This window comes from Lemur catta, chromosome 13 (assembly GCF_020740605.2).
Source record: "Lemur catta isolate mLemCat1 chromosome 13, mLemCat1.pri, whole genome shotgun sequence".
NCBI classification, from domain to species: Eukaryota; Metazoa; Chordata; class Mammalia; order Primates; family Lemuridae; genus Lemur; species Lemur catta.
Genome location: NC_059140.1, coordinates 22750640 through 22771588, shown reverse-complemented (window position 1 = coordinate 22771588; position 20949 = coordinate 22750640). Strand labels below are relative to the sequence as shown.

The window sequence follows — 20949 nt, the reverse complement described above, 5'->3', positions numbered from 1 at the left end:
ATCAGTCATATCGGATTAGGGGCCTACCCTTGTGACCTCATTTAATCTTACTTACCTCTATCTCCAAATATGGTCACAAGGGCTTCAACATGTGAATTTTAAGGGGACACATTCAATCTATAACAGCGATATCCATTACTGTAAGAAGAGTGCTGAAGTCTCTACCTGTATTTATGGATTTATCTGTTTCTCATTTCAGTTCTATCAATTTTTGCTTCATATATTTTGAAGTCTTTTCTCAGCTCTCAAATTCTGTGATTCACTGTGCCCCCCCATGTTTTAATTATAAAAATTTCCAAACATGCCAAAAAGTTGAAAGTGTAGTACAGTTAACACCTATATACCCACCACCTAGATTCTGCAATTAACATTTTACTGTATGTCCTTGATTAATTATCTATCCCTCTATTTGATCAACGCATCTTATTTTTTATAGTCACACTGTCCATAAATACTTAAGTGTGCATGTTATTAAATAGAATTTAATAATTATTTAAAGTTAGTTTTCTAGGTAAACTTTTTATGTAGTGAAATGCATGAATCTTGAGTTGATCAGTGAGTTTTGCAATAATACTGTATATTTATCCTGTGATGTGGCACTTCTTGGATATTTATGCCTTATCTTACTGCTTTCCATATAAGTTTTTGGGGTCTGATTTTTGTTCATTTTAAGAGGAGGGCTTAATGGTAGAGTTATCAGATTTAAGTTATCAGATCTGCATTTTTAGGGGTTTGTTTAGACCTGGATAGGATTTAAATGATTGTATAAATAGGATCAGTTATTAATTCATTAAGTACTTATTTATTTTTTAGTTTTAATTTTTAATTGTAAAATATACCTAATATAAAATTTATAGTATTAACTATTTTTAGGTATACATTTCAGTAGTATTAAGTACATTCATATTATTGTGCAACCGATCTCTAGAACTCTGTTCATCTTGCAAAGCTGAAACTGTACCCATTAAACAACTTTTCATTCCTTCCTCACTCCTGCCTCTACCATCATTCTACTTTCTATATATTTCACTACTCTAGGTACCTCATGTAAGTGGAATCATATATTTGTCTTTTTGTGACTGGCTTATTTCATTTAGCATAATGTCCTCAGTGTTCATTCATGTTGCATGTGTCAGAATTTCCTTCCTTTTTAAGACTGAATTAAATTTCATTTATGTATATTCCACATTTTGCTTACCCCTTTGTCCATTCATCTGCCAGTGTTCACTTGGGCTGCTCTCACTAGTAAGTATTTGAGTACCTCTTATACATCAGTCACCTTTCATTTAACAAATACTTCTTGCCTGCCTTTATGGGCACCAGGGATACTAGTGAGCATACCAGACAAAGTTGCTGGCCTTATGAAGCTTATATTCTAATGGAGACTGAAGGTGGTGTGCTGGGCAATACACAAAGAAACTTATTTCCTTGATACTAAAATGCCCTTGTTCTACAATGTTTTTAAAATTGAAGTGTGCCCTATAATTGGTGACATCTTAGAATTGTATTTGGCAGTGTTTCTTTCTTTTTTAGTGGCACTGAAAATAAGATGTATCATATAATTTGTTTGAATCAGATTTGATGAATTTGATGAGTCACTATTAAGTCTGCTGTTAAGTGCTATAAAAAAATAATTCAGGACAAAGGATAATGTGACGTTTGCACAGAGCGCATGTTTAGTTCACATGATTTTTTTTCATGTATTTTCAGGGACTCCATCCCTGGAGGAGGCAGTGTGTTGATTCATGTTTGTCACAAACATCTCAGTATGGCATCTCAGTAAGGGCCATCTCAGTAACTGGCAGTGGTTCTTCCAGTTGCTCAGAACAAGACTTCATGCCATCTTGATGTCTCCATTTGCCCATACTTTACATCTAGTCAGCAAATCCTGCCTCCTGGACCTTCAAAACATATCCCAGTTCTGATCTCCCTCATCATCTCCACCTAAACCTCCCTGGTCAAGCATCATCTGTGTTACCCTAACAGCCTCCTAACTGGTCTTCTCTCTTCTACTCTTGCCTTCCTGTGACCTCTTCTCAGTTAAGCAGGCAAAGCGATCGTTTAAAAACATGTTTGATCATGTTATTTCTCTACTTATAGCCCCAAAATGTCTGTCACACTTAGGAGAGGTTAAAGTCCTTATAGTGGCCTATAGGGCCCTACACTGTTTGCTCCCTCATTTCTTTAGCCTATATCCCACTTGTTTGTCTTGTGCACATTCTGCTTTTAGCTGCACTGGTAGCCTTACTGTATCTTTTTTTTGTTTGTTTTTGTTTTTTTTTTTTGAGGCAGAATCTCGCTCTGTCACCCTGGCTAGAGTGCTGTGGCGTCAGCCTAGCTCACAGCAACCTCAAACTCCTGGGCTCAACCAATCCTACTGCCACAGCCTCCCAAATTGCTGGGACTACAGGCATGTGCCACCATGCCCGGCTAATTTTTTCTATATATTTTTAGTTGTCCGGCTAGTTTCTTTCTATTTTTTAGTACAGACGGGGTCTCACTCTTGCTCGGGCTGGTTTTGAACTCCTAAGCTCAAAGGATCCGCCTGCCTCAGCCTCCCAGAGTGCTAGGATTACAGGCATGAGCCACTGCACCTGGCCTTTACCGTGTCTTAATCATAGCGAGCATGTTCCTTCCTCAAACCATTGGTACTTGTGTTTTCCTTTGCCAGGAACTCTCTTCCACTGGGTAACTGTAAGACCCGCATCCTCAGGTCTCTGCTCAAATCTCACCGTATCAGAAGGTTCTTCCCTAACCACCTTAGATGAGATGGCACCCCACCTTCACCACCAGCACTCCTTTCTACCCTCTGGCCAGGATGGGCTCAGTTATGCCACAGTAGCAAACAACTCCAAAATATCAGGAGCCTAAAACAGCACGGTTTGCTTCTTGTTTGTGTTCCATCTCCATTGCAAGTTACCTCGGAGGGGGTCTGTTCCACATTGTCTTCAGCTCTGGGGGATAGGGTAGCCACCGTCTTGAGCACTGGCAGTTGTAAAGAGCAGGAATGATTCACTGTCTCGTAAAGTGTCTGCCTGAAAGTGACATCTTTCATTTGCTCAGCCAAAGCAAGTCACCTTGCCATACCTAACTTCAACTGGAGATGGGCGGTGGGTAGCAATCCTACTATGTGTCTGGGAAGAGAACAAGAAATACATGGTGGGTAAGACAGCCACGGGCTTTCTTTGCCCTGCTTAATTTTGCTGTAACATTTGTTTTTACCTGACATAATATGTATATCTGCCTTGTTTTGTTTATTTTCTTTCCTCTCCTGTCTAGACTGTAAACACCACAAGGATAGGATACTTTGTCGATCACTTACTGCTGTACCCCAGGGCCTAGAAAAATGCATGGTATATTGTAGGTGCTATTAATATTTAGAGAAGGATTGGGAATACCGAAGCAAATCATTCACTTATTCATTTGGTGACATGTAACCAAGTTGGGAGTGTGAAGTGGGGAGGTTTGAGGAGAGAGGAGGAGATGGTATGAGACAGGAAATTGGAGAGCAGATTTCCTAGACAAAGCAGTGGAGTTGCTGGTCAGTGGAGATGGTCCGTTTGAGCCCTGAGACCATGCATTGACAGTGAAGTCTTGAAGCTAGCTCAGCTGTGTGATTTCTCCAGCAATGTTGGTTTGCTCAGGAGCCGGCAAGGAAGAGACTGGAATGGCAGGGTCCATTTCACAAGGACCAGTGGAATCCCAAGTTGAAAGAAGGAACCATGATCTGAGCTGCCCCTTCAAGGTGCACCTGCATCAGCCCTGCTCCATCTTCAGTCCTGTCAGAATAGGGAGTTTGCCTTTAACGAAGGAAGTCTGCTCTCTTGGGGTATTGCGGTGGTGCTGGTGGTAGGAAGTTTTTCCTACGTTCTTTATTTCACTTTCTTCTGATAACTCTTTTAAGGTAGGCTTTCATCTCCATTTTACAGATGAGGAAAACTGAGGCTTAAATTGCTCAAGATGGAATTTAGGTTGATCAAGTTCATAGCCATGGTGCTCTCCTCTGCTTCTGAGGTACTGGGCGGTGGGGAGCTCTGTGAGGTCTTAGATTCCGTGAAGCCTTGATTGCATTCTGGTCAGGAAGAGAGTGTGCAACCACTCTACCAATGGTTCCAGTTTAGGTGCTTGCAGGACCTTGGCAGAGAGGAAATAGTTGGGCTATTTTTATATGCTTGAACAAACACAGTAACCACAATATCAACGGTAACTGGTAAATTCGCCCCCAGGGAATTTCTTGTGAATAAAATTAACATGTGCCTCACAAAACCTGAGAATGTACCAGTCAGTGATACCTTTCTGTGGTCTTGTCTGTGGATGATCTGAGCATTTCCTCTGTGCACGTGGCTGTGCTAGGCTTTGTGGTGGGTATAGAGAAGAGTAAGGCATGTGGCCTCCCTTCAGGAACCTTTAGTGTAGTTGAAAGGCAGAACTGTACAGAACCCTGGCTGTTGGCAGTAGTGTGTGGGAACAAGGGTGCAGGGTGAGGGAGAAAGCCCTGTGAGTTGAAATGGTTCGCTCAGGCTGATAAAGTGGAAACTGAGCTGTGATTTGAAGGCTGTGTAAGATTGAGACAAGGAATATTGAGATGTGCTCCTAAGGAAGGCATTGATGATATTTGGGGTTTTAAATCTGGGAAGATTTTTTCCGAAAGAAAGCACTGGAACAGAAACCACTGTGTTCAGGAGGTAATGCGGTACGTGGTTTGCCTAGAGCAAAGGATTCTGAGAACAGAATAGTGAGGTCTTGCTGGAGAGTCAAGAGGCCCAGAATGTGGAGGTCTGGAGATCCAGGGCCTAGGAGTTGTCATTTGAGCTTGGAGGTCATAGAAAAGTGACAACTTGATGCATTGCTTTCGGAAAGAAGAATACTCACCCACCCACCCACCGACCCACCCTGCCCCGGTAGTCTTTGCTTTGCAAGGTAATGCAAGACCATAAAAATGTGCAAGCTGAAACCAGGCCAAGCTATTTTAATAATCAATGGGGAAAATTTGGATTGTTCTGTTACCTTTAAAAATCTTTGTTGAAATAATGTTTTGTTAAAACTTTAAAAGTTCTCTTATAAATATATAGTTATAAGTATATAGGTATATAAAAAATAGTAAAACTAACAGTCCACTGTAATTAGAGACATTAGATACATTGAGAATTAGTGTTTTCTTTCTTTGTAAAAACCTTATCAAGAGTAGTTTGAATAGGGTTTGCCTTCTTGTATAACTTATGATATGGGGAGTATCTTTTTTATACCTTGTGAATTTTCATATACCTTTCCAATATTTCTGAGTGTTTCTTTAATGTGTAGATTTTTGCATTGCTTCCTCGGGGACATCACAATCATTGTTTTAGTCTCCTGTTGCTGCTGTAACAAATTATCACAAACTAGGTGGTTTAAAACAGCACAAATTTATATGGATCTCCGTGTGATAAGATCAAGGTAGGGCTGCGTTTCTTCTGGAGGAATCTGTTTCCTTGTCTTTTCCAGCTTTTTAAGGCTGCCCACATCTCTTGGTTCATGGCAAGCCCAGTTCCATCTTCAAAGCCAGAGATGACTGGTGGACTCTCTCTTATGTGGTATCACTCTGAAACTCTCTCTCCTGCCTCCGCTTTCACTTATAAGGACCCTTGTGATTGCACTGGATCCAGCTGGATATCCTGGATAATGTCCTCATCTCAAGGACATCTGATTAGCAACCTCTATTCCATCTGCAACCTTAACTCTCCTTTGCCATGGAACCTAACATAATCACAGGTTCTGGGGATTAGGATGTGGACATCTTTGGGGGTCAGTATTTTACCTACCACAACCCCTTTCCTCATTTCTGTTGATAAGTTTGGCTTCACTAAGTTTCTCTGGCTGTACATCTGGAGTCTCTTGAATGGTGGCAGTGTAAGCATTCCTGTGGTTCTCTATGTCTTCAATAACCCTGTTACATTTAAGTCACATTTCACTTCCAGCATTACCTTGCATTTTTTTGCTGTACTTTCATCTTTATTGACTAGTTCCTTCTTTTGATCTATTTTTGTAAAATGTCATATGGATTTATCACGGGGAGACAAGGACCTTGCTGTCTGTACATGAATTGACCAGTAACTGACAGACTTTGAGAGAAGTAACTTGATTGGTCACTGATCATATGCACGTCTTATTGACATAGTGATTTATGTACTGAAGAGCTAGCAGCAAAGTTTGTACTTTATGCAATTATTCACAGTTCATATACTGTGATAACTGAAATTTGAACCATGTTGTTGGGAGAATGGTGATGTTTTACTAAATCATGGTAACTGAAGTCTTGCATATCCAAGCTGTGTGGAAATGAGGAACTGCCTGTATATGTATTTTTGTACTGTCTTCATGTGTATTTATATGTGTTAATATGTGTTACTAATTTTTTCAAAAAGAAAACTGGGAGATAAACTAGAAACTAATAGAAATGTATATATCTGCTTGGGTGGGGTAGGAGGAATGGGATAGAGGGATTAAGAAACTGAAGTCTAAGAAAACCTTTGTTTTTCATAGTTTTGGGTTTTGAACAATGTAAATATTTTACATATTCAAAAAATTAAATTAAAAAAGGGAAAACAGCAAACACTAACATTGAATGTAAACAGAAATAAACAAATCTGTGTGTCATAATCATGCAGAGAAAAGAATTATTTCAAGTAGCTTTTTAACATAAGACTCTGTCAATCCTTAGTGGAGATATATATGTATTTTCTAAGGACAAAAAGGAAAAAAAACACCTTCAAAGATTCAAAGATATCTTAAACTTTGCCCAGTGGGCTTAATAAGCAGTTAATTGTAATGATATTAATATTTTAATATTAAAATTATTTTATGTGTAATCTAGGATAAAGCAAACAGGTAAATATTAATATTTAAGAGAAAAGACAAGTGCAAAGAGCTTAACAAAAAGTCTTGTAGTGTTAAATTGTTAGATTTGAACTGGTAATATCGTTATGAGTTGTAATTTCACAAAATGTTTTCTAGCTCTGACTACCGAGAGAGGTAGAAGCAGTGACACCCAAAATTACACTGAGCACATCTACTGCCCAGATTTGGTGTCTAAGACCATTTCCTGACATTCTCTAACAGGGCTCCTTAGGGAAATTCTAGATCTGGAACAGGGAGAGTACAGGTGAGCCTAAGAGCCAGGAAATGCTCAAAGATGAATGGGTAGGTAGGGTAGCCAGAGCAGGAGGTACAGGGTCAAGGTTGTTCAAGGGATTAGATTGTTCAAGGGCTCCCACTGGGACAGTTTGAACATTATAAAAAAAAAAAAAAAGAAGACGACAATGACGACTGTAACTGATTATAGAGTGATACCCAAATAAAAGGAGAATGAATGCAAGAAAATTTTTACATGAAGAATGCCAGCTAATAAATATAAAAGTAATGATAGAATTATCAAAATTACCATTATGTAACCCCCCCTAGTGTAAGTTTTGATTCAGGCAAAGTTCATCAGTGGAAGTTAAAACAACACTTTTCTTTACGTGTAAAATTTTTCATAATAAAAGGGTGGGAGAAAATAGTGGTATTAAGAGAAAAAAAGTATTTTAGGTTTTGATTAAGCTTGAGTGTTTCATTCTTTTATGGAAATCTTAGCCATGCTTTTGTAACCAAACCTGCTGGGACCACTTGAATTCTCAATAGTAGTCATTTGATGCATGAATATAAAGCAGTCGTTTCCAAGGAAAGCATTTTATTTCAGTGGTTTTCCTAGATTTAAATTCACTTTATTTTTCTAAGCTCTCATCATGGGCTGGGCATTGTGCTAGCCATTTCTACATGCCTAACTTACCTCACCTTCTTCTTAGCATAGCCCTGAGAATTAGGTCAGATTCTGTATCCAAGGACAAGCATGAGTAAATGTCAAAATGAGGGCTCAAACCCATGTCTTGTGGGCTCCAAGGCCTTCCTCCCACCCCCAGCCCTTGTCTTGCCCTGTGGGTTAGCTCAGCACATAGCTTCAGGGGCTTGTTTTCAGTGTCTGTGAGATAGGAAGGCATGAAAACACAAAGGTGGAACTGAGGGAGACCAGGAGGGAGAGGAGAGGCCTCCTAGATGTCTCACTAGAATGTACCTTTTGATTGAATGACATAATTGGAAGACATGTTCCCGAGTAGGGAAAAGCTGACATTTTCTCTGTTGGGAATAAAAATGAAGAGCTGAAAGAAAACATAATTTGCTTCTTTTCTTTCTCTCATATCAGAATGAAGACAGAAGAGATTTATACTATTTCTAAAATATCCCAAATATCCTTGATGGTATAATTATATCATACTTATGTTTAAATGACCAGATCAAGGAGCAAGAAGAGTGTCACTGCTTTTGGTACAAGACAGAGGTCACAGCAGGCTCTCCTGGAAAATTGACCAGCTCCAATTGCACTCATAGTGGAAAATTTCAGGAGTCTACTGCAGTCAGCAGTAACACTTTTAACCTCTTTTGAGTTTTTTGTTTTTAATAATATACCTAGGAATCAATTTAACCAAAGACGTGAATGATCTATACAAGGAAAACTACAAAACACTGATGAAGGAAATTGAAGAGGACACAAGAAAATGAAAGGATATTCCATGCTCATGGATTGAAAGAATTAATATTGCTAAAGCAATTTACAGATTCAGTGCTATCCCTATCAAAATACCATGACGTTCTTGACAGAAATAGAAAAAACAATTGTAGAATATATATGGAACCCCAGAAGACCCAAAATAGCCAAAGTAATCCTGATCAAAAAGAACAAAGCTGGAGGCATCACACTGCCTGATTTCAAAATATACTACAAAGCTATAGTAACCAAATCAGCTTGGTACTGGCATAAAAACAGATGCATAGACCAATGGAACAGGATGGAGGACCCAGATATAAATCCATGCATTTAAAGCCAACTCATTTTTAATAAGGGAGCCAAGAACATACAATGCGGAAAGGACAGTCTCTTCAATAAATGGTGCTGGTAAAACTGGATAACAGTATGCAGTAGAATTAAACTAGACCCTTACCTCTTACCCTATACAAAAGTCAAATCAAAGTGGATTAAAGGACTTAAATCTAAGACCTGAAACTATGGAAATACTAGAAGAAAATGTTGGGGAAACACTCGAGGACGTTGGTCTGGGCAAAGATTTTTTTGTATAAGACCTCAAAAGCACAGGCAGCCAAAGCAAAAATTGACAGATGGGACTACATCAAGCTAAAAAGCTTCTGCACAGCAGAGGAAACAATCAACAAAGTGAAGAGACAGCCCACATGGGAGAAAATATTTGTCATCTATCCATCTGATAAGGGAGTAATAACCAGAATTTAAGGAGCTCAAACAATAGCATAAAAACAAATGATTCAATTAAAAAATGGGCAAAAGATCTGAAGACATTTCTCAAAAGAAGACATACAAATGGCCAACAAGAATAAGAGAAAACGCTCACCATCACTAATCATCAGAGAAATGCAAATCAAAACCACAATGAGATATTATCTCACCCCCATTAGAATCGCTTTTATCAAAAAGGGATAACAGTTGCTGATGAGGCTGTAGAGAAAGGGGAACCCTCTTACATTGTTGGTGGCAAGGTTAATTAGTACAGCCACTATGAAGAGCAGTATGGAGGCTCCTCAGAAAACTAAAAATACAACTACCATATGATCCACTGTTGGGTACATATCCAAAAGAAAGGAAATCAGTATATCGAAGAGATATCTGCACGCCTATGTTCATTCCAACACTATTCACATTAGGCAAAATATGGAATCAACTTATATTTTCTTATTATAAAGAAAATGTGTGTGGGTGTATATACACACACACAATGGAATATTATTCATCCATACAAAAGAATTCTGTCATTTACAGCAACATGGATGAAACTAGAGATCATTATATTAAGTGAAAAAGCCAAGCGTATTGCATGTTCTCATTCATATGTGGGAGCTGAAAAAGTGGATCTCATAGAGAGTAGATTGGTGGTTATAAGAGGCTGGGAAAGGTGGGAGGGAGGGGGAAATGAAGAGGACTTGATTAATGGGTGCAAATGTATATAAATATATAAATGTGTATAAATATACATTTGTACATATACTTAATAATTAGTGTTAATTTTAATACTAAGTATATTTAATATTTAATATTTCTATTAATAGAATATTTAAATATTCTAATATTTAGAAAAATAAGACCTGGTGTTCGGTACATCAGTAGGGTGACTATAGTTAACACTAATCAGTTGTACATTTCAGAATAACTAGAAGAGAATAATTAGAATATTTCTAGCATAAAGAAAAGATAGATATTTAAGGGGATGGATATCCCAGTTACCCTGATGTGATTATATGAATGTATCAAATTATTACATGTACCCCTAAAATATGTACATATAATATGTATCAATAAAAATAAATTTAAAAAACCAAATGTCTTTATGGATATGAATCTCATACACTCAGGAGCTAACTGGTCAATTTGATAGAAAACATGCTTCTCTCTTTCTTTACACTGCTGGGTAATGATTTTCTGAAAGCTATTCTATAGAAGTTGCTGGTGAGAAACTTGGTTCAGTCTCATTTAAGAGCCAACTGACAAGCCCCTGCCAGTGAATCCCACTTGTTTTCCAGTGTCCTCTGATCACTTCTTCAGACAGATGTTTTGAAAATATATGTTAAGTAGAACTAAATTTCAGAGTTTCTGGATTTTATCTTCATTCTTATGTAAAAGAAGTGAATTCTCTTGCTTTTCACCCTTGTGGTTTTTCAAGTCCTAGGAATGGTCATTCTGAAAGTGGGTTCCTCTTTCCCTCCAGACAAGGCACCTCTGTCGAAGAGTCTTCTGCTGGTTCCCAGTGCCCTGTCCCTCCTGCTGGCCCTCCTCCTGCCTCACTGTCAGAAGTTCTTTGTGTATGACCTTCACGCGGTCAAGCATGACTTCCAGGTGAGCTCTGCAGCATTGGCCTCTGGGAAGAGAGAAGACAGGTTTTTTTCTAGATTTGCCTTTTCTTCCTGCTATTACTCCTAAATTTGTAAGAAATGCTATTTATTAATATTCTGTTAATAAGTAGATTTTCTATTTGTGTTTATTGATGTTTTCAGCAAAGCAGATTTATAATGAAATAGTTGCAGTATTGCCTTTTATTAGGCACATCTGTTTTCAATTTCACTTTTTACTCGTGGAAATGCAATTTATAACTTCAAGGGAATTAAAAAGACCATTAAATCTTTTTTTTTATGCTCAGTATGCATACTTAGCTTTTCCAAGAACTTGTCTTAGTTTGAATATTTGATTAGAGGATATAAGCTCTTTTAGCTGTAACAGATTGTAGATATACGATCATTTCTATAGTGGTTAAACCAAGTAGGAAACTTCTCTTGAGTTTTTGCTATGGGAAAGGGCAGAACTCTGTGGCTTTCAAGGTTTCTGGACTGATGTCATTGAAAATGCTCGTGCTGGGGTCTTGTCTGTGAGTTGGAGTGTTAGTGCAAATTTTGGTGTACAACATGCCACCCTTTCTTTGCTGAACACTTGACTAGCCATTTTAAGCTTAATAATTGATTTCTTGAACACTGACACCTTCTCTTGATATTGATGTAATTAACACCATGGCTCAGATTGGCTTCACCAAGTCCTTGTGAAGGGCTTTCAGTTTTTTATCCATAGTACTGCTTTCTATCAGAATATAGTATAGCTTCTGTATTATTTCACTTGCTATAATGCAATTGTTGTTTATTCTGTTATTGGGTCTTTGTGTCCTTGAGCATAGTTATAACACATAAATTATTTAAAACTGTGGCTATCAGTTTTGTCATTAACTGAAAAAACAAAAACCAAAAAACAAATGGGGTTCTGTAAATGCAATTTGTTACATTTTAGTAATCATAAAGTCTTAATTTTCTTAATCCCCACATTTTCCTAGTGGCTGTCAGGGCTTGTCCCTGAGTGTTTTCATTTTAATAGTAAATGTGGGGATAAAGAACTTGGGGCTGCCTTTCATTGTTTTTAAATCTGCTGTTCTGCAAAGATGATAGTCATCATCATCTTACACTTGTGAAGTACTTGACAGTTTCCTAGGTGTTCTCATGTATACTTTATTATTTGATCATATTGATGGTAGTAAATGCAACCTAAAGTTTTAGCATGACTTTGGTTCAGAGTCATAGAATTTCTGAGGGAGGAAAGAGAGTTAGTTTGGAGATGCCACCTGTGAGACACAAGTGTGCCCATGTTGATCATTCCTAACTAATGATGGTGCTGCTTCTTGAACCAAGCTGTGGCCTCAACACAGGGCTTGCAGGCAGCCACCCCAGTTCAGCTAGGTTGGCAGGGGAAATGAACTCCAGTGGCCATGCCTGAACCAGTCCAGTGCCCTCATATTTTGGAGTACACTCATGACAAAGACACTGCTTGATATCTTGCTTGAAGCAGAGACGGTTGAGTATAATCATTTTTTTCACTTGTTATTATTGCTGTTGACAAGAGCACAGATTATATCACTTTAGACAAATAAAATACTTTATCTGTGCCTCTTTTTTCTTGTCTTAAATTAGGGTTAATATTACCAATGTTTACAGCAGCATTATTCACAATAGCCAAAAGGTGGAAACAACCCAAATGTCTATCAACAGATAAATAGATAAACAAAATGTGATATATATACACCAGGGACTATTATTCAGCCATAAAAGAGAATGAGATTGCTACATGTATGAATCTTGAAAACATTATGCAAAGTGAATAAGCCAGACACAAAGACAAATATTATGTGATTCCACTTATATGATGTATCTAGAATAAGCAAATTCAGAGACATAGTATTTACTGGGGACTGAGTGGGGAGGAAATGGGGAGTTAGTGTTTAATGGGTACAAAGTTTCTGTCTAGGATAATGAAAAAGTTCTGGAAATGGATAGTGGTGATGGTTGTACAACGTTGCCAATGTTCTTAATACCTCTGAATTGTACACTTAAAATAGTAAAATAGTAAATTTTATCTTACATCTATTTTACCACACAAAAATACATAGAAAAGATAGGATTAATATGTTTTACCTATCCCATAAGCTAATTTTGAAGGGGAAGGAAAATTAGAATGTTTTGCAAATGTCATTAAGATTATCTTTAAAAATCTGAAAAATGTTTAAGAAGACTCAAAATAAACCTTTGAGTAGCTCTTTATTCTTTGTATATTTCCATATATGTTTTTCACCCCACCAAACATTGGGTGAAATAATGATTTAATATATACTAATAGTTAATAATGATTTAAATTAACTAGTATTTCCACCTAGACATATGTAGCAGCAATTGCCATAAATTACCTTGTACGTAGTTGCCATGAAGTAGGTTGATCATTAAAATTAAGCTCAGAAATATGTATTTTTTAGTTTATACCTAAGTTGTTTTTCAGTTACAACTATTTTATTCAGTAGAATAAAAATGAACATTTGTTAGATTTTCATTCCAGCATATGTGTATAATTTTTTATGTCACTAAAAATAGTCCTAAAATTTTTTACAAGAAGTTTTCTGTTATTTTAATGACAATGTATTTTCTTATAATAAACAAAGTGCTATTGTTGGAAGGACTTTTTAGTATGAGAAAGTTGAGCTAATTTCTTAATGAACACACATTTTAATTTTCCTTTTGTATGTGCATTATACTTTTGCTTAAATTAGAGTATTAAAAATAGGCAGTATAAAGTGAACATATAAATTTGCTAAGGAAGAGACCTGAACAAATATTACTCTTATTTATTGTTCTTTTTTAAATCCCCATCTAGATTTGGAGGTTGATATGTGGAAGAATAATTTGCCTTGATTTGAAAGATACTTTCTGCAGTAGTCTGCTTATTTATAATTTTAGGATATTTGAAAGAAGATATGGAAGCAGAAAATTTGCAGTAAGTCTTTTTGTATCCTGCCTTTGCTACTTAGGTTATAGAAAAAAATTTGTTAATTAGGTTTTATTTTGTTAAACATGGTGTTATTATTTATAATTATCTTTTTAATTACATGATCCTGTATCTGATTTGAAGCATGAATATTAAAGAAAAATTTTAAATTTAATACATTAGCATAATAAAATAATAACAATGATAATAGATAGGTGTGACTAGATAATAAAAATTTTAATTAGGACTTTGACTTTAATAAAATTATAATCACTTATTTTGCTTAGTTGTTTGTGTATTGTTAAAAATATATCTTGCTATAAATATCATTTGTTCAACATTCTTAGAAATTATGGAAGTTAAATACATTTGAACAATATGGGTTTACTTCTTAATTTTGAAAAGTCTGTTTTAATAGAAACAAATAACTTTTAAAATATGTATATACCTGAGCTGGTTCTAACTGAGTAGATGTTAGTTTATTTTTAGGAGACTCATCTCTATAATTTTTTTCCTATTTTGTTTTTTAGTCCTTTTTGCTGGGTTCCTGGGTTTTGTCAGCCTTGTTTGACTTTATCCTTGTTGAAGTGATGCAGTATTCATTCGGTATGACTGCAGCCAGTAATTTGCCTTCTGGATTGTAAGTAACTGTTAAAGATTGACTTAATTTAGAAATATTTAAATCCAATTTAAAGTGTTTTTATGCACAAAAGTCAGTAAGACTATGTTAAACTTTTATGTATAGTCAAATTGATTTTATATGTAAAAAAAATCCAGTGTATGCCTATATTTTCCTTATGTTCTTAAAACAGAATCAGGTTTTTTTTAGCTTTGAAATTCCATGTTTTAGAGAGTTTTTAATAAAGTTTTCCATTCTACCTTTGAAGCTAGAATTAATTTTAAAGGTTTTTGTAATGAAATTTGTGCAATTTTATGATCTAATTAAACAGAAAAAAACCCACAAATCTAATTAGATTAGGAAACAAATTTATTTGAAGTTAAGCTTCTGAGGAATGAGGCTTTTTTCTTTTAAAGGTGATACTGCTTATATACTTTCACCAAACATAAAACACAGTCAGTGTATAGGTGGTGACTTTGTAGACAACCTGCAATGGCCAACCTCACTCAGGGTGTTCATGCTTTCATATTGTGGTGTTGATCTTTTTTAAAAAAAAAAACTACCTATTTATTAGTGTATGAAATAACTAGTATCTAGGAACAGATTTGTTAGCATACATAAATGACCTTAAAAGCATCTCTCAATTAAGTATCTGGGACTATATTTGGGAGATGAGATAGTGTGAAATATAGATACTGGATATTTAAAATTCTGTGTGGACTAACTTCTAGTCTTGTTTTAATTTTAAATATGTGTTTTTGAGAATGATTAGGCTATTGTATGTATCTTGATTCAAATTCACTTTGGATCTCTATTTAAAAAATATAATTGGTGTTGCAATAGCGTTCACACTTACATTGTTCATGTTTACAGTGTAGCTGCCCTTTGTGAGATTTACTATATTATAGTTGGCATGAATATCCATGAATATCAGCCTTTAGCAGTTTTAATAATGTATGATTTTGAATAATATTTGAATGGAGACAGGTAAAGTTCTGTGACATAACGATCATGCAGTTTTTGTTGAGTGTCACGGGTGGTAACTGTAATTACACTGAGAAGTTTAAGTGGACTATTCTATTATTGTGGAAAATACATAGTGTAGCCATCAGGTATGATTCCACGTTGATTGAGAAAAGAAGCAGTGTTGCTACATTATCAGTTTTTCCCGAAACATTTCTCATCCAGGCCAGTGCTTTCTGGTTCTCTGTAAGGCCTGCTGAATTATGGAAGGTATGTGTGGGTCATGTGTGTTTGTGTTTGAATAAATTTTGGGGATGGACAGTAACATAACTTTAATTCTTATTTACATTGTCCTCTTATCTGATGATACTTCTGATGCACATAGACTTGAATAACAGCAGAATTTTCATTTATTTCATTATGGAATCCTATTACCTGGTATATAAAAAGAAAATTGATTCAATTTTGTAGTTGATGGGAGTATTTTTACTTAAGAGATGGAAGTCATTTAACTATTTAAATCTCAGTTTGTAGTGAGAGTTGCAAACTTGAATAAATTCAAAAGTTATAGTATCTCCTTTGAAAGACAATATGAATGTTAATTCAGGCATCTCCTGAATAAGAATATATTTCTCTTCCTTAAGTCACAGAACATTGTAGTATGCAGTATGACTTTTTAAAATCTTGATGCTTTCTCAAACATGACTTCTTGGAACATAAATCTTCAACAAATAAACTTTGTATTTTGTAAATGTATACTTTATTGATGATGGCAAAGCTTCAAAAACTGAAGAAAGAGAAGAAACTATTCTCTCTTTTTTGTTGGGGGGGGGAGTTGATACAAATTTTTACTTTTTTTAATTTCGAAGTATACAGGGTTACAAATGTTTTTGGTTACCGGAATCACTTTTGTAATGCTCGAATCAGAGTTAAAAGTGTTCCTGTCACCCAGATAATGTACGTTATACCCATTAGGTAGTTTTTAGCTGTCATCCCCACTCCTCACCTCACCCCTGCTTAATTCCCATTAAGTTTTACTTCCTTCTATGCTCATGGGTACTCATCAGTTAGTTACAATTTAATAGTGATTATATGTGGTGTTCGTTTTTCCATTCTTTAGATACTTCACTTAGGATAATGGTCTCCAGTTCTGTCCAAGTTGTTGCAAAAGGCATTAAGTCATCCTTCTTCATGGCTGAGTAGTACTCCATGGTATACATATACCACATTTTGTTAATCCATTCATGAATTGATGGGCGTTTGGGTTGATTCCACATCTTTGCAATTGTGAATTGTGCTGCATTAAACATTCAAATGCAGGTGTCTTTTTGATAAAACCATTTCTTTTCCTTTGGGTAAATACCCAGTGTGGGATTGCTGGATCAGCTGGTTGGTTGACTTTTAATTCTTTGAGGAATCTCCATACTGTTTTCCATAGAGGTTGTACTAATTTGCAGTCCCACCAACAGTGTATAAGCATTCCTCTTCTCTCTGCATCCATGCCAGCATCTATTGTTTTTGGACTTTTAAATAAAAGCCATTCTGACTGGGGTAAGGTGATATCTCACTGTAGTTTTAATTAGCATGTCCCTGATGATTAGTGGCATTGAGCATTTTTTCATATGTTTATTGGCCACTTGCCTATCTTCTTTTGAGAAGTTTCTGTTCATGTCTTTTGCCCACTTTTTAATGGGGTTGTTTGATTTGTTGCTTGCTCATTTGCTTGAGTTCTTTGTAGATTCTGGTTATTAGTCCTTTATAGGATGTGTAGCTTGCAAATATTTTCTCCCATTCTGTAGGTAGATTAAGGGTATCCAAATCGGGAAAGAGGAGGTCAAACTATCATTTTTTGTAGACAATATGATCTTATATCTAGAAAACCCCAAAGATTCCACCAAGAGACTCCTGGAGTTGATAAATAAATTGGCAAAGTCTCAGGCCACAAAATCAATGTACACAAATGAGTAGCATTCCTATACACTAATGACAGTCAAGCTCAGAGTCAAATCAGACACTAAATACCATTCAGAATTGCTACTAAAGGAAATAAAATACCTAGCAATATACTTAAACAAGGAGGTGAAAGATCTCTACAAAGAGAACTACAAAACACTGAGGAAAGAAATTGCAGATGATGCAAATAAATGGAAAGAAATATCAATGCTCATAGATCAGTAGAATCAACATAAAATTTTCATACTGCCCAAAGTGATTTATAGATTCAGTGTTATCCCCATCAAAATACAATGTCATATTTCACAGATCTAGAAAAAATAATTCTATACTTCATTTGGAACAAGAAAAGAGCCCAAATAACCAAAGTAATCTTAAGCCAAAAGAACAAATCTAGAGGCACCACATTACAAAGACCTCAAGCCATACTACAAGGCTATAGTAACCAAAACAGCATGATATTGGCACAAAAATAGAGACATAGACCAGTGGAACAAAACAGAAAACCCAGATATAAAACCATCCACATACAGCAACTGATCTTTGTCAAAGCACAGTATACACTGGGGAAAAGAATCCCTAGTCAATAAATGGTGCTGGAAAAATTGGATAGCCACATAGAAGAATGAAACAGGATCCATACCTCTCACCACTCACAAAAATTAAATCAAGATGGTTAAAGGACTTAAATGTAAGTCATGAAACCATAAGAATTCTAAAAGCCAATATTGGAAAAACTCTTGTAGATATCAGCCTAGGCAAAGAATTTATGAGGAAGACCCCAGTGGCAATCACAGCAACAACAAAAATAAATAGCCTGGACTTGATTAAATTAAAAGGCTTCTGCACAGCCAAGGAAATAATCAACATAAAAAATAGAAATTACTCTCTTTTTTAAATCAGTGTGCTTTACAACTAGCAATGTTTTTGGCTATTTTTGTTATTTTTCAGAGTCTCACTCTTTTGCCAGAGCTAGAGTGCAGTGGTGTCATCATACCTTACTGCAACCTCAAACTCCAGGGCTCAAGCGATCTTCCTGGCTCACACTCTTGCGTAGCTGGAACTATAGCCACACACCTCCATGCCTGGCTAAGTTTTTTTTTTTATTTTTTGTAGAGATGGGTTCTTGCTATTGCCCAGGCCAGTCTCAAACTCCTGGACTCAAGCGATCCTCCCCACCTCAGCCTCCTAAAGTGCTAGGATTACAGGTGTGAATCACCACGCCCAGCCACGTTGTTTTTAATATAACATCTTGTTATCTTTCTCTTTCCCATCAATGCCAAATTTATCTGTACTCTCTGCAATTCTTCACTTCCCATTTAATTCTCTCTCTCTTTTTTAACCCCACCACTATTGAGACTTCTCTTGTAAAGGTCACCAGTAACCACCTAATTTCTACACTGGTCATCCTGTTTAACCTTTCAGTAGCACATTAAATGGTTTTAACCTCTTCTTATTTCATGAAACGACCTGCTCTTGAGTCTCAACATACTGTTTTCTCCTGGTCCTTTTTGACCTTAGTTACTATGTGCAGCCCTTTTCTCAGGTTTACTCCAAGTGGTTTCTTTGGGCTGTCATGACCTCAACCACAGTGAACATCCGTTGTTTCCCAGCTCTCTGTTTGCTATCCATACTACTCTTTCCTGATCTTTCTAGAGTCTTATTTCTTAATGATTTCCAGACTCAAAAGAAAATTCTTCATGTTTGGAAGCTCTCATCTCCTCTGTTCTCCTCTCTCCCTACTCTCTTCCCCTCCTGCTTCTGTACTCCTCATTTTAGTTAATGGCATTTCCATCTACTCAGTCATCTAAGCTCAAAATCTTTCCCTTTTCTTGTCAATAGGGTAGGGCACTGAGTCTTATTAACTTGAAGTCCTAAATAACTCATTCATTCATCCTTTCTTCTCTACTTCTGCTGTCATTATCCCAATCTAAACTAATCTTTTCTTGCCTAGTTTTTTTTACAGTAATTCTCTTAAGTAGTCTCCTTATCAATTTCAAAGCATTCCATACAATCTGTTAGAAGTTATCTTTCTAAATACAGGCTTGACCATGCCAGTTCTCCTTTTAAAAACCTTTAAATTCTCATTTCCATCAGAATAAAGGTCAGACTTTTTCTCCAAGATGCCATCAAGGCAGTCTGGAATAGTAGGAATGGCATGGTCTTTGTCATCAGACTGACCAGAGTTGAGATTCCAGCTCTGCTACTCAGTAGTTATATGAAATCTTGAGCAAGGTATTTCTCTCAAGTTCTGTTTCCTAAGCTCCTAGCAGTGAGTACAAACCCCTTCCATGTGTTACTTTTCTTCTTTCCCTTTATTGTCTGTCTATCTATCTATAAACGATCTGGAGTCTCACTATGTTGCCCAGGCTGGCCGTGAACTCCTGAGCTTCAGCAGTCCTCCCACCTCAGCCTCCCAAGTAGCCGGCATTACAGGCACCACCACCACACCTGGCTCTTCTTTCCCTTCAAAGCCCTTGTCATCTGACCACCACCCATCAGTCATTCACCTTTCTTAACTTGCTACGTATTTGTATTCTCACGCCTACTTGGCTTGCTTTCTTCTCCCTCTTGCCCTTTGGCCCTTCTATGTGTGCTATAACAAATTTATTAATATCCCTATTAATATTTATTAATACATTGCGTGGTCATCTGTGCCTTCTATGTCACCTGCTAACTCTTTGAGGGAGAACGAAGTTTTACTTTATTTACTCGTTGCCTTACACTCAGTGTTGAAAGGCCAATCTTGTTTACTGTGTAGCCCCAATCAGACTGGAAGGGAAGGCCACGGAACCATAGATCTATTCATCTCTTTTTCTAGTGCTTTGCATAGAAATTGTACCTGACATACGATAGATGCTCATGAGTGTTATTTACATTCAGAAAATGTAACCATCAGGTTTTGAAAGTTAAATATAGCTCTGTTATTAAAAGTTATATGTATTAGGCATTTCTAGTAACACATGCCTGTCACATATCTATCCTTATAAACATATTATTTTTAATTGTTAGTATTTATGTGTAGATTTCACATTGTGCTCCAGAATCAAACCCTTCCAGAATACAGTGGGATTTTGAATTTTTACATATCATGTTAAACTATATTTGATTATAATGCTAAATTACTTTTAAGTTAACTTTTTAATTATCTACAATTAAATTATAATTTAAATTATCTATAGTTTTACTGTGAGAACCATGACCTAATTTCACTTTGTTGATTTTGTGTCAACAATCTTTTGTTGTACTCTTAGACTAAACTCTTCTTATCAAGAAAAGCTATTGTAGAGAACTTAATAAATTTAAGTTCTAACAAATCTAATAAATTTAAGAGTAGATTCATCTGTACAGTTGAAAGTAGGCTCTGACTGTATCTATGTGTACTGTAAGCCTATGTATCAAATACAGAGCTTATTTCTCTTGTTTTAGAAATAGTTATTTGTTAAAGATATTCATTAAAGTATCTTACTCAACTATTGAAACTAAAAAGTTTAAGTGTTTTTCTGTTTGTTGAGAAACTGCATCTCAGTAG

General features: G+C 36.2%; 1 protein-coding gene across 1 annotated transcript in view; it reads left to right on the top strand.

Moving 5' to 3' along the window:
• Positions 1-20949, top strand: part of UBAC2 (UBA domain containing 2) — a 174994-nt gene that overhangs the window by 18346 nt on the left and 135699 nt on the right. The window contains exons 2-4 of the mRNA XM_045567087.1: positions 10803-10930; positions 13772-13891; positions 14413-14522. Of these exons, the coding sequence (XP_045423043.1) occupies positions 10803-10930; positions 13772-13891; positions 14413-14522 (358 nt within the window). The remainder of the gene's footprint in view (positions 1-10802; positions 10931-13771; positions 13892-14412; positions 14523-20949) is intronic.